General features: G+C 41.2%; 1 protein-coding gene across 10 annotated transcripts in view; it reads right to left on the bottom strand.

Annotated features, from left to right (window-relative positions):
* LOC124880690 (pleckstrin homology domain-containing family A member 7-like) overlaps positions 1–17,640 on the bottom strand; it is a 167,285-nt gene that overhangs the window by 12,834 nt on the left and 136,811 nt on the right. For 7 of the 10 annotated variants that reach the window (XM_047385960.1, XM_047385986.1, XM_047385968.1 and 4 more), the window contains 9 exons: positions 14,771–15,323; positions 13,449–13,532; positions 12,819–13,046; positions 10,143–10,196; positions 7,217–7,282; positions 3,466–3,546; positions 2,144–2,293; positions 1,806–1,907; positions 1,088–1,199 (listed from right to left, as the gene is read on the bottom strand). In XM_047385960.1, coding sequence (XP_047241916.1) covers positions 1,088–1,199; positions 1,806–1,907; positions 2,144–2,293; positions 3,466–3,546; positions 7,217–7,282; positions 10,143–10,196; positions 12,819–13,046; positions 13,449–13,532; positions 14,771–15,323 — 1,430 coding nt within the window. The remainder of the gene's footprint in view (positions 1–1,087; positions 1,200–1,805; positions 1,908–2,143; positions 2,294–3,465; positions 3,547–7,216; positions 7,283–10,142; positions 10,197–12,818; positions 13,047–13,448; positions 13,533–14,770; positions 15,324–17,640) is intronic. The other 3 variants (XM_047386013.1, XM_047386042.1, XM_047385977.1) reach the window with 2 other exon arrangements.

Genomic DNA, 17,640 nt, shown 5'->3' with positions numbered 1-17,640 from the left:
ACTATCTTGTAAACTTTTGCTTTACATCCTAAAACTATTCATCTGTTGCAAATCCTGACAGTTGTCTCCATGCACTCCACTCCACTCTGTCAAGACTCCCTTTCTCACCTGTTTAGATGAGTTTTCTCTATGGGTTTCTGAAAGCTTTTTTCTTTGGCTGATTTAACAGGCTTCCACAGGAGCCTGTTAAATCAGCCTAATATAACATTCATTTCAAATTTTAAGGCAGTTATGGTTTAAAAACTATGGACTGACACTCCAAATGGAGTGAAAATGTACAGCCAGACTGGATTTTAAATTAGCTGCGCCAATCCCAACTCCTGGAAATAAAGGAACAAAGGACAGCTCCCAACAGGATTACATTCAGATATCTACATATATAATGATGCCATGCCATAGTGGTTAAGCTCTGAAACTAAATTAAAGTCACTTCAAACCCAGAAGAAGTTTGTAATAATCCACAGATCTTTAAAAATTAAAGATCTGTGGCGCTTGTGGTCTAGGGGTTAGCGTGCGACCATGTGCAGAGGCTATGGTCCTCGATGTGCCTGTCAAGTTCCGGACCCGGCGACCTTCGCCGGATGTCTCCCCATCTCTTTGCCTTTTTTCCTATCTACCTACTGTCAAAAAAATTTAAATATACAGGCCTCTAGTGCCGCAAAAAAAATAAAATAGAAAATTAAAATAAAGCTGTGAGATGTGTCTTGTAGTAAGCAATGACACACACACACATACACACTTTTGTCTGATTGGGTCCTGGTTCCTGCAGGGGAACCCCAGAGGACAGAAAAATTACCCTGGTTCCAGAATAGGTTCCTGCATTGGAAATGAACCTTCTGTTTACTGCCTGTTACTTTGGATGATTGATCCCAGGGGCTGAAACTCATCCACCTTTAACGTATCTACTCCTTTGCATCTTCAATATTCCATCTGTCTCCCTCTCATTTTAACATGTATTTTGTCTCGATTCTCCTGACCTTCATTCCTTTTCTCTCCAGAACATAGCTCCATTTCCCTGGCCTCTTTTCCACCTGTTCCCTTCTTTCATTAGAGATCACAATGTCATCTGCAAACAGACGTATCTCACCTGGATTTTGAATAGAGTCAACTGTTATCTTGTAGTTGGTTTTGCTGACACTAAGCCCGCCTATGACGTCCTCGATCCTCCACAGCTCACGCTTCAGCTCAGCCTTTTCCTGCTGTATCATAACACATGAACACACATGTTTAATAAATGCACTTTTTGACCTTTCTTCCAGTTTTTCTTTTTGTAGTCTTGGCTGCATAGATTAAAAACATTTTTTTTAAATAGTAAAAGTACAAATTCTTTTTGGTTCTAAGCACAGTCAGTGTTGCCTTTAGTTCCTTTTATTTTGCTTTCAAGAAGTGAGTTTCTAATATTTCAGTAGTGTTGAGAAAACATTTTTATTTACTTCAGTTCACCATTATTTTCACATAAATACATACAAAAATAACATATAAAATTGTTACTTGCTTTCTTTCCCAAATGCACAGTGACCATAAATGTTTGTCTACTAGGGAGATATTTGAGGTTTTAGACTTTATTACCTATCTTATTGTCTTAATGTCTTCCTCCCCTCCCTCCTCCCTTGCTTCTTTCCTTCCTCCTTCCTTCCTTCATGTTGAAATATGTGCAAGAAAGCCCCTAGCTCCGTTTTTAGCATTTAAATAAGGTGTATTACAGTTTGTGCTTTTGTTAAAGGTCTGGTAAAGCAATGTGGAGAACTGGTGACTTGCTGAGGGTTTTATTTTTAAATAGTTAGAAATTCAGAACAAAGACTCACCTGAGACGTGTCACTCCGGGTCATGTGTGCCTGCAGTGCCAGCCCTAGCTGCTCCACTGATTGTTCGAGCCTGTTGTATTCCTCCCACGCATTAGCCATTTCCTGCATCACCCAAACAAATGCACACACATGCATACATTTTACAAAACACTCTTATGCTATTCTCTGAGTGCATGAAGCAAGATTTATGTAGACAAAAATCACTTTTAAAACACTTTTTGCCTATAATATAAATCTGGCAGGCATTCAGCCTAGAATGAAATATTGTAATTTCCGCCAAGTCTACCATTATCAGTGAACGGCGAAAGACACAGCCACGCCCATGCAGACATATATACCGTTGAGACGCAAGAAATTTGGGCCCTGATGGTCACCAGATCTTCCTGCAGCAGCCTCTGCTGGTAGGCTATCTTGTGGACGTGGGCCGGCTGCTCCTGGTACTGCTCCATCTGCTGGTGAGACATGTCAAGTACTCTCTCCAGCTTGTCCTGAAACAGGTCAGGAACAGAGGAAGTTAACAGAAAAGACCAAATTCATTTAAAGAGGATTGTTTGACAGCAGTGATTCTGAATGCCCCTGGGGTGGGGGTCTCTGTGTTTCATTTATTTACTTGTGCAAGTCACGCAATTAACAAATCAGTATTTCCATGGTGACAAGACGACATGTGACAAGATGAGTCTGTCCAGCCTCCATTGGTCTGCACCCATATGACACCCAGCATGAGAACAGTTGATTTCCTCAACAGAGAAAAATGTTTTCTGACATGAAAAGGTTTTGCTGTCAATCATGGAGCCTGGGTAAGAGTTATATTTTCACCGGTGTTCAGTTTGTCCCTATGTCTACAGGCATTTAAATACTCTAAAGATGTTGAAAAACGCAGAGATAGTCAGACGGATGACGATGAACGCCTGGCAGTGGGACTGATATTTTATCTAATGTATACTGATCAGTCCCATGCATTTTATGTAAGCTTTGATAATAAGATATTTAGCAACTATCTCCACTTTACTACTTTGCTCATATTATCCTTACAGTTCTCAAAAGAAGAGATTTCTTTGTGTTTCTGAATAACTAAAGGCTGATGGACCCTATTTTCAGCCCAGAGTAGTTTCCTACTTCTTTCTATATTTGGAAAAAAACACAAGCAAAGGACAAAATAGTATAGTTCACACTGTTTGATGCAACAAATATATAGCACGAAATATATAGGAAATTGGAAAGAATAATGTAAACCTTTTTTCACTCATTAACTCATTGTCGAGTCTGAGTCAGCCTGGAAAATATTCTTCCTCTGAGAACCACTGGTCTACAATAGGTTCCCAACGCCTCCAGGGGGCAGCATTTAACCATAAACCATTCTGAGTCACTAACATCTGATCAGGACGTCACTTACGAGGTTTCCCAGACTAATTCCTGGCGTTTAATAATGAAAATCAAATAAAGCATGGTGGCATTAGTGTTCCTGTCTTTCCTTTATAGAAAAAAATAGTAATAAGAGCGGAAAGTAAGTCCTCAACTGAAGCTACATTTAACTCTGAGCAGTAAACTGTCCTTCCCTGTAGCTCCAACATGTCAGATTTATTTCATACTTTTTATTTCCTGCCAGCACACTCAACAGATTGACTGAGGACAGATGCTGGGTCTAACAGAGACCAGTTACCTTGTCGTTCTTCAGGGAGCTGATCCTCGTCTCCAGATCCTTGAGTATCTTGTCCTGTTCACATAAGCGACTCAACTTCACCTGTAGGGGGAGACAAAGGGATAAGTAGGCAAGGTGAAAGAAGGATCAGTGAAAAAACAGTCTATGCTTACCCAGATGAAACATCTCTCAAGGGCTAATCAGAATGTCTGTGCAATGACCTCCAATAATTAAGTGGCCCTTTTACTTAATTAAAATTTGGTGTCTGCAGCTTCAGACTGCATACAGAACAAAGGGTTAGTGCATGAACAGTGATCCATGAGAGCCCTTTGTACTCTGTGAAATGTATAAATTGTTGACATTTACCTTGCTCTAACTTCCCCAGTCTTGTGCAGGTGTAAAAAGATGTTCACTTTATGAGGAAAAAGAATAACGGAGTGGGTGCACCCAGCCAAAACCTTTCAATAGAAGTATTAAGGATGCTCAGGAACTTTGACATGGGTTTTCAGTAAAAACCCACAAAGTTAAAGGTTCAAGTGTAAACATGATCGCCCTGCAGTAAAACAACAACACTGTCTGGATTTAAGAATGCAAACAAAACAGCTTGATGTGAGTTCACATAGTCAATCTAATACATTATTTATCTCATACAGTCTCCATGGTGATGGAGTTGGTGAGTTCTGGTTGTGTAATCAATTCCTTTCACATAAATGTTCATCAATGGTGTCAGCAGTAGAGACTGACAAAAGCTTCAGGGAATTGTGTGGATCATCCAAGTCAAAGATTAAAAGGATCCAATTAACATCATACTCTGGATGCTGCGTTGTTACTTTAAAAGCTGAGGATAAAAGCTTATCAAATTCATCCACACCGTCCCAACCAAAGTTTGCAGGCTAGTTGGCTACACTATTGGTTGCACTACAGTTTATTTAGGGGTATCAGAGTAAAGGGAGGCTTAACACCAAAGGACACCACAGATTTCACACCTTTTTTGGTAAAAAGGTAAAAATTCTCTTCCTTCCACTTCACAGGTAATTTATGTTGTCTTTCATAAAAATTTCCAATAAATTCATTTAGGTTTATAGTTGTAAGGTGGGAACACGTAAAATAATGAAGGGGTATGAATAGTTTCACAATCAAAGGATCCTTGGCAATGGAAATTATAATGGTACAAGTATTTGCATATAAAAAGAATGCCAGAGGTAAGCGAGATAGAATAAGGATCTGCTTTCTGCCCACCACCTTATTACATGAGGGTAAAGTGACCATGGAGAATACAAAACCGATCAACGGTGGAAACTTTCGCATGAGAGACCATTTGGAGGATTTCTAATTAAGATCATGTGAAAGTGATTTAGAGCAAACAGCTGTACTGCTGTTACTTTTGAGGTTTTTTGAACTTTCAATCTCCCTTTGTTTATGGGCAGTAGAGGAAGATGACCAAAGTGCAGCATTTACTGCTTTTTAGAAAAAGCAAGATAAACACAAAAATCATTTTAAAGCACAGTCGGTATTTCGTGTCCTTGTCTTCTATCAAATGAGTTATAAAATCTTTTTTTTCTCCTGTTTTACTTAACCTTGGTTTGGAACAAACTGTGCAGTGGTCTTCTTGTAAACATTTTCATTTGATGCTTTAATGTGACCTAAAGGTTACCTTTGAATAGCTAATCATTTAATCATTATCCAAATTCCATATTTGTTAACCTCTGTCTTAAATTCACAAAAGGTATCTGTCTATTTCTTCCATTTCAAAGTATAGATAGATAGAAGGAGGGAAGGAAAGAAACAAAGGAAAGAGGGAGGGAAGAAGGACATTAAGACAGGAAATAATGTCTAAAACTTTAAATATCTCCATAGTAGACAAACATTTATGGTCACTGTGCATTGGGAAACATAGCACTTAACTATTTTATATATAAATTTTTTTATATAACTACTGAATAAATCTAATCTTATGAGCCTAAAATTGTTTTGGAATAAAAACAATTTATGTAAACACCAGAAAATAAACCTTTTCCTTTTTATCAGAAATTCATACATACTGTACAGACCAAAAGTTTGGACACACCTTCTCATTCAAAGAGTTTTCTTTATTTTCATGATTATGAATATTGTAGCTTCACACTGAAGGCATCAAAACTATTAATTATCACATGTGGAATTATATACTGAACAAAAAAGTATGAAACAACTGAAAATATGTCTTATATTCTAGGTTCTTCAAAGTAGCCACCTTTTGCTTTGATTACTGCTCCACACTCTTGGCATTCTGTTGATGAGCTTCAAGAGGTAGTCACCTGAAATGGTTTTCACTTCACAGGTGTGCCCTGTCAGGTTTAATAAGTGGGATTTCAAGCCTTATAAATGGGGTTGGGACCATCAGTTGTGTTGTGCAGGAGGTGGATACAGTACACAGCTGATAGTCCTACTGAATAGACTGTTAGAATTTGTATTATGGCAAGAAAAAAGCAGCTAAGTAAAGAAAAACGAGTGGCCATCATTACTTTAAGAATGAAGGTCGGTCAGTCTGAACAATTGGAAAAACTTTGAAAGTGTCTCCAAGTGCAGTCACAAACACCATCAAGCACTACAAAGAAACTGGCTCACATGAGGACCGTCTCAGGAAAGGAAGACCAAGAGTCACCTCTGCTGCGGACGATAAGTTCATCCGAGTCACCAGCCTCAGAAATCGCAGGTTAACAGCAGCTCAGATTAGAGAACAGGTCAATGCCACACAGAGTTCTAGCAGCAGATACATCTCTAGAACAACTGTTAAGAGGATGTGAATCAGGCCTTCATGGTAAAATAGCTGCTAGGAAACCACTGCTGAGGACAGGCAACAAGCAGAAGAGACTTGTTTGGGCTGAAGAACACAAGGAATGGACATTAGACCAGTGGAAATCTGTGCTTTGGTCTGATGAGTCCAAGTTTGAGATCTTTGGTTCCAACCACCGTGTCTTTGTGCGGTGCAGAAGAGGTGAACGAATGGACTCTACATGCCTGGTTCCCACTGTGAAGCATGGAGGAGGAGGTGTGATGGTGTGGGGGTGCTTTGCTGGTAACACTGTTGGGGATTTATTCATAATTGAAGGCATACTGAACCAGCATGGCTACCACAGCATCTTGCAGCGGCATGCTATTCCATCTGGTTTGCGTTTAGTTGGACCATCATTTATTTTTCAACAGGACAATGACCCCAAACACACCTCCAGGCTGTGTAAGGACTATTTGACCAAGAAGGAGAGTGATGGGGTGCTGCGCCAGATGACCTGGCCTCCACAGTCACCAGACCTGAACCCAATCGAGATGATTTAGGGTGAGCTGGACTGCAGAGTGAAGGCAAAAGGGCCAACAAGAGCTAAGCATCTCTGGGAACTCCTTCAAGACTGTTGGAAAACCATTTCAGGTGACTACCTCTTGAAGCTCATCAACAGAATACCAAGAGTGTGTGGAGCAGTAATCAGAGCAAAAGGTGGCTACTTTGAAGAACCTAGAATATAAGACATATTTTCAGCTGTTTCACACTTTTTTGTTTAGTATATAATTCCACATGTGTTAATTCATAGTTTTGATGCCTTCAGTGTGAAGCTACAATATTCATAGTCATGAAAATAAAGAAAACTCTTTGAATGAGAAGGTGTGTCCAAACTTTTGGTCTCTACTGTAGGTAGAGAAATTCAATAAACTGAGAACCTGTCTAAAGCGGTTTTTGGAATTAATTACATTTTTTTATGCAGCTGAAATGATTACATTATATGGATCTCATACTTACATCCACATCACTTTCCGCCACCTTGACAGGTTTCCCTGCCTCCTTCAGTGTCTGACTTCCAGCTACCTGGAAATTTCAACATAAACAGTTCCAGATGTTAATTGTTTGCTGAAACGAAGCGTCTGACTCCTCGGTACATTAGCGCCGAAACAAAGGGGGTACAGAACAGAGCGAGCACTTGTAAACTATTACAAGCCAGGGGCAAACTATCATTAACATTTACTTGCTCTTGTCAACATGATAATATGAGTGACTTCTGGCACACAAAATCAGCTCTTGCCAAGAACAACACAGTGGCTATGGAGACTTTGAAGCTCTGCACAAAATCACTTGCCTATAAACCTTCTATACCTTCTGACCGTTTATTTATCCATTGCACAACAGTAGAACGCTAGAGAACACAGGTGAGAACACAGGTGAGGGCTCATTTAAAGGGACAGGCTGGACTTTTGAAGTGAGGCTCTGTTGAAAGCTTTGAGCAGTTAATAGTAATAGAACTCCTTGCTGCTTTTGTTAAAGGTAAAAGTGAAAGGAGCAACCATGTGCTGCTAATCAAATGCAGCTGACATATTCACCATCAGCAAGTGTGACCATCTACAATAAATTAGGAGTTTGGAAGATTGCTGCTCTGGAGCACACAGGTATGTGATCACAATGCCAAGAAGGAAAGATATCTATAACGTCCTACAATTGTGGCTGTCCATCGATCTGGGAAGCATTTCAAGGCCATTTCCAAACTTTTTGAAATCAATCATTTTACAAAGAGAAAGATTAGTCAGAAAGGAAAACATTTATTGGACAGCTGCTCTTCTTTCCAGGAGTTGGGGTATCAGTAAAATTAAGCCAAGGTCAGACAGGTCAATGCTCAGAGAAATTGCAAAAAGTGTAGAAGCTAAATCTCGGACTCTACAGGCCTCAGGTAGTATGTTAAGTTAAAGATCAAGACAATTAAGAAATAAAAAACTCTTCTGTTTAAAAAGGATATGCGTCTGCAAATGTGCATCAGAAAGGACCACAAGACATGTACAGGTAGGAACAAACCAGATATGTTGGGTCATAATATACAGTACCATGTCGGGCAAAAAAACACAGCATATCATCCAAAACACTGATACCAACTGTCAAGCACGGTGGTGGAGGGTTGATGATTTGGGCTTGCTTTGCAGTCACAGAACCTTGGCACTTCTTGTTCATAGAGTTGATTATGGACAAATCTGTATGCTGAAATATTCTAGATGTAAATATGAGACCATCAGTCTTACAGCTAAAGCTTGGCCCAAATTGGGTCACGATACAGGACATGAATAGTGGAAATAGTAAAGTGTTGTGGTGTCTAGTCAAAGTCAAAAAGTATGAAGCCTAAGGCCAAGAGCAAAGGGGATTCCAACAATCCTACAATACCTGCAGGCAAATAAGTTTCAAAGCAGTTTGCACAAAAACTACTTCATGAACTGTTATACAAAATATCATGGTTGAAGTGCATAGTTACTTACATTGAAGACTGTTTGTGATCACTGCGCTTCTGATGATCTTTAATTTGAAACATACAGCAAAACAGAGCCTGAACGGTCTTAAGATTAAAGGTTTTACAAAGGTTTAAGCAACTACAGCTAGGACAGCTAGCGGTGCAGAAGCCTGACCAACGAAGCTCTTGATATTAGCTTGTCCTACTCCTAGTTTATGGGGTGTTTCTCTATAAAGAGCAAAATGGTTACAAGGAATAATATTCTGCGCAATAAGTTTTGAGAACTATTACTTTATTTCTTACATCATTCTATTGTTTCTCATAAGTCTATGTATCAAAATCAAAACAGCAGTAAATAAACTATTATTGTAACTGTAAATTTGTTGATTTTAGGAGCACTAAGAATAGTTCTTGGTTTTCTATTCTGACTAAAATCATTATTTTTGCGTTCATACCAGTACTTTTACTTACGGTTATAACACTAAGAATCTCCATGTAACGGTAAGTAAGATAGCAACTGCTCATAACCTGTCAAAAGAGCCCCACTTTCAAAAATTTGAACTTATCCCGTTAACATCAGCTTTAACAATTAGGTTATCAGCAAAAATCACTAAAACTGATTTTGTACAATGGGGAAATGATCAGTTTAGGGGTAAACAAGTCGCACTATTGTGAGTGAGGTGCAGCGTTTCAGAGGCGCTGGTAGAAGCAGCTGGCTTTTCAACCACCGGGCCACAGCCACAACACATGCACTGCCGAGCCATCTCATGCCTAATATTCAACAGCCTCATCAACATCGCCACATGGTGGAGGGCAGATATGGAATCAGGTCAGAATTTCACATGATGTAAAAGCTTCTGATGCTGTTTAAGCTGTGAATGCAGTGCTGCAAAGCAATGGGATGGTCTTCCTAGAGCACAGACTCTGGGAACGCACAATGTAACGTACACAGAGACTACGGGTACGCCTCCCTACTCTCGCCACCATACAAACATGCACAAGCAGAAATGCACACATACAGAAACACTACGTTGTAGCTGTTGCTTCAGAACATTGACTAGATACAGACACGAAGGCACAAACAAACAGAGCTTACGTTCATTAAAGGCCTGAGCGGCCCAGCAGCGCAGTGCAGTAGTAAGCTGTGAACTGCGAGGATCAGCGGCTCTAGAGCTCTGATCTGGGAGTCAAGAATCACAGAGACACAGAGCTGCAGTCACAATATGGTGGCTGCTTTGGTGAGATGCTTCTAACAGCAGTCAAGCATTGGAAAACGACCCCTCTTAAATATGTGGGAGCTAAAGGTGGAGTGCTTGCTGTTCAGGGTTGGGCATAGAACAGAAGGGGTTGTCAATAACAATAACAAAGACCATTGTGTTAGTCTGGGGATGAGGCTTTTCAAATCAGCAAAGAAACAACAGATGCAGAACAAAATAATCAATCTACAATCAGTTCTCTCACCTTTAGGTCCAGATATTCCAGGTCTTTCTTCAGCTGCATGTACGTGTCATCGGCCTATAAGGTGAAAACCATCTGATTCAAAATTGGTGTAAACAGAAACTCAAAATAACAGTCCTAATCATCTACAGGAGCATCAACACAAATTGTGCTGGTGTAACATGTCTGCGCTGACATACACAACAAACTTGAACATACACATCATACACTTATTTTGATTTGTGATCAGGTAAAACGCTTTCTACAACAGACAAAAACAGCAATGAAACCAGCTTCATCAGAGGGAGCGGGTTCTTAAACACCACTGAAGTCAGCTGTGAAGTCATCTCACAGACGGGCAACATCAAAACAAGCTTCATGACGAGGGCCGATAAGAACGTCACGCACCAGAAGACCAAACTGACCAGCACATCATCAGACCAGCCAGACGGTAAGCTGAAGCATGGGATGGCTTTGTGCACATCAAAGGGATCGAAAAACACATCATGCTACAGACGTTATCAGTAGAAGCACGACATGGAGAGCAGATGGTAACAAGGTGGATGGGTCTCTGCAGCCAGGCCAGCGCTCAGTGACACCGGGAAAAAGGAGTGTTTTGGTAGAGGCTGCCACCACTGACATTAGGCTGTTGTTTGGTCATGTAGTCCAAGTCCAGAGTGCATTCTTTATCATTATTATACAGTGGCTTGCTTAAGTATTTGGAACCCTTGACATTTTTTACATCTTGTCATGTTAGAGTCCCAGACCTTATTGTATTTTATTGAGGTTTTATGTGAAAGACCAACACAAAGTAGTCATTGTAAAGTGGATTTCATTTCTTTTCAGGGTATGCCTACCAGATTTGCCTACCTACCTAAAACAGCTCAAGCTCAGCCATACTGGATAGAGTCTGTGAGCATACATTTATAAGACTGCCACAAATTTACCCATAAATAAACATCAACCTCCACCCCCTACCTGTAGCATCCCCACAGCATGATGCTGCCATCACCGTGTGCTTACTGTTGGGATGGTGTGTTCCACCACACAGAGGAGATTGTAAGTAGGCCAAAAAATTACATTTTGATCTCATCTAACCCGAGCAGCTTCCTCAACATGCTGGTTGTGTTCTCTACATGGCCTATTATACCAAACAGAATAAGTTCTTTCTTTAAACAATGGCCATCTTCTTGACACTCTTCCACAAAGCCAAGCAATTTGAAAATCAAAACAAGGTATCATCTCACCATATTTTTCAGGCCGACAGATTTTCTCACAGGAGCTTTGTTTCTGTGTAGCTCCTCCAGAGTTACCATGGGCCTCTGTGGTTAATGCTCTTCTAAGGTGGACAAACATATCTTTGTAGATACCCCTGTCCTGTCTGCTGTGTTCCGTGGTCATCATGTTGCTGTTTGCTCTCCGATGTTCCCTAAGAAACTCCTGAGGCCTTCACAGAGCAGCTGTATGCACACTGAGGATCAATTATACAGAGAACGTTTGAAGGCAGCTGGTTGCACTCAATCTCATTTAGGACTATCAGACTTGTGGGGGCAATTTTTTACAATTATGTGCAGCTTTGTTTTGGTCCTTAACAGCAAATCCCCCCATAAATCCCACTAAAGTTTGTGGTTGAAAAGGTGACAAAAATGTGAAAAGGTTCAAAGGGTATAAGTGCTTTTGCAAGCCACTGTAAGGTCTAAACTCTTGTGCGGCACTTTTATCTGATAGCTCCATGGACATACTAGCTTTGCTCAACATCTAGATACTGAAAGGTTGTACATTTTTACTTGGGAAAGTTAAGACAGTGATGAACAGTTGGATCATAGTGCTCATGGTGATGTCTAACAGGCATGCAAAAGCTTTCAATGTGTCTTTAATTTGGTATTGGGTGGCAATGATTTCCTACTTTAAAATCAGCCCTATGGCAGACAGGATATGGTGACTTATTATGACAGTATGGATAGAGGCTACTGTAAATCAATCTATGAATTAATCAACAGATAGAATACTGTGGGCCTATATAATATTGTGGCAAGAATCAAAAGATCAAGGAAGACAAATTAATTAACAGACATATTTGTCTTTTATATTATTAATATTGATTTGCAAATGTGTTGCAAGTTACGTCGAGCAAGATAAGAGAAATAATCTCGTCAACCCAGATGACAAACCTGCTGTGAGTAGCACAACAAAAGTCAACCAACTGTAACAGTCCAGAAAAGCAGGGGTTGAGGAACACAAGGAAAATATCTGCAAATGAATCATTTATAATGATGCAGCATAACAATCCCTGCATATTTCTAGCAACACAGCAGAGGATCTGTTTGCTTTTCCTCTGGTTCTAGCCAGTAGCACACGCAATTTCCTCATTTAAATAGGGCGGTCTGCACCTGTTTTGCACCCGCTATCCATTGCACACGCAATCTTTGAAAATCACACACAACACGCCCACTTATTGCACGTGCAATTTATTTATAGTACATGCAAATTGGCACCTGTTATTTGGGATCTTTGAAGATCAGGCCCTATATATTTAGTAAATAAAAGCTGTTGTTTAAGTATCATGCATAAATTAAGCAACAAATTGTCCAAGTTCTTTTTTTATTCTTTTAATGTTAGAAGACCCATAATGAACATGACATGGCAGCCTCTACCAGCTCCTGATAATATGAGGGATAGCCATGCCTCTCGGGGCCCCACCTGGGTGCTGCAAGGGTCAACATCTCCAAGGTGTGACTCAGGAGATGGGGTGGCGCTGAGGAGGAGGGGGCTGTCACCAGCAGCGGCAGTAGTAAGGAGCTGGTTCTGATGGCAGGACTCTCTGGGAGCACTCAGCCTCTTGAGCTGAGCTAAGGCCTGCTGGCGTACAGAGGCCATCTTGGCCTGATGGCGTCGCAGCTGAATGAGGAGCAGAGTGAGCTCCTCGGGCTATCAGGGGCACCACAGGATATTCAGTCTGGCAGGACTTAACACTGAGCAAACATGCTGAATAAAACCAGTCAACTTTTAAATAAGCAACTTTGCATTCACCACTCTAGGAGCTAATTTGTTGTGTGACTCATAGGTGGTCCAGACAAGCAGAATTGCAGCTTAATTGAGGATTAATGAGGCTGAAACCAAAAGCTGGTACACACAAAGTGGACTTGACAAGCTAGCAGGAAGCTTTTTTCCCTCCCAGAGATATCCCTGGAAAAATCAACAACCAACTGACCAGTGTTATCAGGAGTGGTAGCAAGAAATGAATCCACATATGGTAACTAAATTCCTCCACTGACAGATGAGAACCTCCACAATCCAGTTTCCTAATATGTATGTAATTGTTAAACGTACCGTCTTGCCATGAAGGCTGGGTGCACTGACTGTGTGAGTGATGTAGCCAGTTGGATGCATTGAGCGTCTCTCAATAGTAGCAGCCTGCAACACATAAACATCCATGTTCATTAACTATGTACATAAAATATGAAACATAATAAAGTCCAAGTAACCAAAGCTACAAGCGTTGCTTTAGAATATGGAACACATCCTTCCCAACCAGCCTCTCTGTTCCTCGCTGTCTCAGGGCAACCTGCCTGGAAACGTATGTGTGGGAGAATGGGAATACATTTACATACTGCTTCACTCACTGAGAAATATGCTTGACCTGCACACAAACGGAGAGCTGGTTGTTTTAGAATAATGTGATTTGGTTGCTTTTAATGTAACTGTGATGCCCGCTATAATAGTGAGAAAGACTTATGTCTACTGTACAGTGCTTGGCAAAAGTATTCACATCCCTTGAATTGTCTGACATTTTGTCACTGCTGAACAGGGGTCTTCAACCTGTGGCTCCTAACAACAAAAAACTTTGTTTATAAAAATAAAAATTATAACACTAGGTATAGCAGTTTTTTTTTTTGTGGATAGATGTTCCTTAGCAAAATGACACTAAGAATATAATTATTTTTTATTAGACCCAAAACTATATGCTTTTTTCCTTCATTTTCCATAAATATGAAATTTGAGAAGGTCTGAGGATTTTATATATTCATTATAAAACTCAATAATGGAAAAGGCTGTTCTATTACCACAAAACAAATTTTCTAGATAGCAACCTTTTACAAACCTCATGATCATGTAAGCAATTGAGAATCTGTGAACACTTAAAAATGAAGGTTCAGAGATGCTTTCCATCCAATCTGACTGTGCTTGATCTATTGGCAAAGAAGAATGGACAAAAATGGCAGTCTTTGGATGTGCAAAGCTGAAAGACAGACGCTCCAAATGAATTGAAGCTTCAATGAAAAGCGATTCTACCAACGAGTGAATAAGGGGACACTAAATGCAAAGGTGAAAAACCTTTTTTTTTCTTTCACTCAGAAATGATGCACTACTTAGTGTTGGCATAAAATCCCAGTGGAATATGTTGTTTGTTATTGTAATGTGACAAACTGTGAAAAAGTTCAAGGGGTGTGAATCCTTTCAAATAGCAGTTTAAATTCTAAGAAAAAGCTGGAGTTCACTGTTCTAAATCTAAGCTATTTTCTTCTTGGGTCCATGAAGACAAAATTATAAAAAGAAACATTCACTAACCCTAACTATTTGACCACGTATAAATGTGAGTGATTTAGCAGAACGTGTAAATATCTGCTAATATCTGTTGTGTATTATTTTACCTTCAGCATCTGAGATTTAGTCCTACGGGGAGACACAGTGAAGGGGATGTTCAGCCCCGGCATATCACCCGCGGGTCTTACTGTCACCCGTTCGGCAGGAGTATGAGGCCTTCGGTTTGGTGACAGTGTTCTGCTGGTACCAGGTGGAGGCCCCGGTGGAGGGATGTCTGTGGCTGAAGGCGGCACCGACACACAGCGAGGAGGCCCATCTGACCTGCGTAAGGAGGAGGGCGGCACGGTGGACGGGGGGCGGGGGCCGAACGGGTAATCCGGGGCCGGGGTATAGATCGGTGCCGTGGGGCTCCCGTGACGGAACTGCTGGCGCTGCTGCCATTCATACAGCTGCAACACAGTGTTGGACCCTGGACCCACCTGATCTGGGGTGAGTCGGAAGTGGCTCATGCGGTCGTGAGCATACTTGTACTCGCCAAGTCGACCAGGTGGTGGGCTGTGACGTGGAGTTTTTGGCAACGTCTGATAGGCATCGATGGAGGTGTACTTCTGCTGGGTTGGTGGCGTACGACGGGGAAGGGTGTTTTCTCTGGAGGAGGGGCTGTTGAATAAAAATACGCTTGAAATGATATTTACCAAAAACAATAAATACCCTGAATATGCACTGAAGAAATACAAATAAATATTTTTTTTATTCTATGCAAAAGCTGTTTATTGGGTCTAGATACACCAAAAAGCCATGATGAATCTCTGATTATGTTTACATGACCAAATTAGTAAAGATGCACCAAGAGATCAGATGATTGGAATCGGGCGATTTTACGCTGGATTGGTGATCGGAAACTACAAAAATATCAGACTTCTTTTCCAAACAGGACAATTACCACAGCTATGCGCTACAAGGTCACATTGACAACACCTCTCTTCGAAGTGGATGTTGTCAACACATGAAGAAGTTATTTAAAGTATAAGCTATATATATATATATACCAGAGTTCAAAAGAGGACAAATTGTTGGTGCACGTCTTGCTGGCACATCTGTGACCAAGACCGCAAGCCTTTGTGATGTATCAAGAGCCACGGTATCCAGGGTAATGTCAGCATACCACCAAGAAGGATGAACCACATCCAACAGGATTAACTGTGGACGCAAGAGGAAGCTGTCTGAAAGGGATGTTCGGGTGCAACCCAGGGGTTGGACAATGAAACTGAAACACCTGGTTTTAGACCACAATAATTTCTTAGTATGGTGTAGGGCCTCATGTTGCGGCCAATACAACATCAATTCATCTTGGGAATGACATATATGACATATACAAGTCCTGCACAGTGGTCAGAGGGATTTTAAGCCATTCTTCTTGCAGGATAGTGGCCAGGTCACTACGTGATACTGGTGGAGGAAAACGTTTCCTGACTCGCTCCTCCAAAACACCCCAAAGTGGCTCAATAATATTTAGATCTGGTGACTGTGCAGGCCATGGGATATGTTCAAATTCACTTTCATGTTCATCAAACCAATCTTTCACCAGTCTTGCTGTGTGTATTGGTGCATTGTCATCCTGATACACGGCACCGCCTTCAGGATACAATGTTTGAACCATTGGATGCACATGGTCCTCAAGAATGGTTCGGTAGTCCTTGGCAGTGACGCGCTCATCTAGCACAAGTATTGGGCCAAGGGAATACCATGATATGGCAGCCCAAACCATCACTGATCCACCTCCATGCTTCACTCTGAGCATGCAACAGTCTGGGTGGTACGCTTCTTTGGGGCTTCTCCACACCATAACTCTCCCGGATGTGGGGAAAACAGTAAAGATGGACTCATCAGAGAACAATACATGTTTCACATTGTCCACAGCCTAAGATTTGCGCTCCTTGCACCATTGAAACCGACGTTTGGCATTGGCATGAGTGACCAAAGGTTTGGCTATAGCAGCCCAGCTATATATATATTGACCCTCTGGAGCTCCTGACGGACAGTTCTGGTGGAAACAGGAGAGTTGAGGTGCACATTTAATTCTGCCGTGATTTGGGCAGCCGTGGTTTTATGTTTTTTGGATACAATCCAGGTTAGCACCCAAACATCCCTTTCAGACAGCTTCCTCTTGCGTCCACAGTTAATCCTGTTGGATGTGGTTCGTCCTTCTTGGTGGTATGCTGACATTACCTTGGATATCGTGGCTCAAGACTTGCTGTCTTGGTCACAGATGCGCCAGCAAGACGTGCACCAACAATTTGTCCTCTTTTGAACTCTGGTATGTCACCCATAATGTTGTGTGCATTTCAATATTTTGAGCAAAACTGTGCTCTTATCCTGCTAATTGAACCTTCACACTCTGCTCTTACTGGTGCAATGTGCAATCAATGAAGACTGGCTACCAGGCTGGTCCAATTTAGACATGAAACCTCCCACACTAAAATGACTGGTGTTTCAGTTTCATTGTCCAACCCCTGTATATGTATATATATATATATATATATATACACATAGTTTGGACACACCTTCTCATTCAAAGAGTTTTCACTCTTGGCATTCTGTTGATGAGCTTCAAGAGGTAGTCACCTGAAATGGTTTTCCAACAGTCTTGAAGGAGTTCCCAGAGATGCTTAGCTCTTTTTGGCCCTTTTGCCTTCACTCTGCGGTCCAGCTCACCCCAAACCATCTCGATTGGGTTCAGGTCTGGTGACTGTGGAGGCCAGGTCATCTGGCGAGGCACCCCATCACTCTCCTTCTTGGTCAAATAGCCCTTACACAGCCTGGAGGTGTGTTTGGGGTCATTGTCCTGTTGAAAAATAAATGATGGTCCAACTAAACGCAAACCGGATGGAATAGCATGCCGCTGCAAGATGCTGTGGTAGCCATGCTGGTTCAGTATACCTTCAATTTTGAATAAATCCCCAACAGTGTCACCAGC

The sequence above is a fragment of the Girardinichthys multiradiatus genome, chromosome 2 (assembly GCF_021462225.1).
Source record: "Girardinichthys multiradiatus isolate DD_20200921_A chromosome 2, DD_fGirMul_XY1, whole genome shotgun sequence".
In the NCBI taxonomy this organism is placed as follows: Eukaryota; Metazoa; Chordata; class Actinopteri; order Cyprinodontiformes; family Goodeidae; genus Girardinichthys; species Girardinichthys multiradiatus.
Note: the sequence above shows the minus strand (reverse complement) of the source record. Positions and strands in the feature narration are given on the sequence as shown.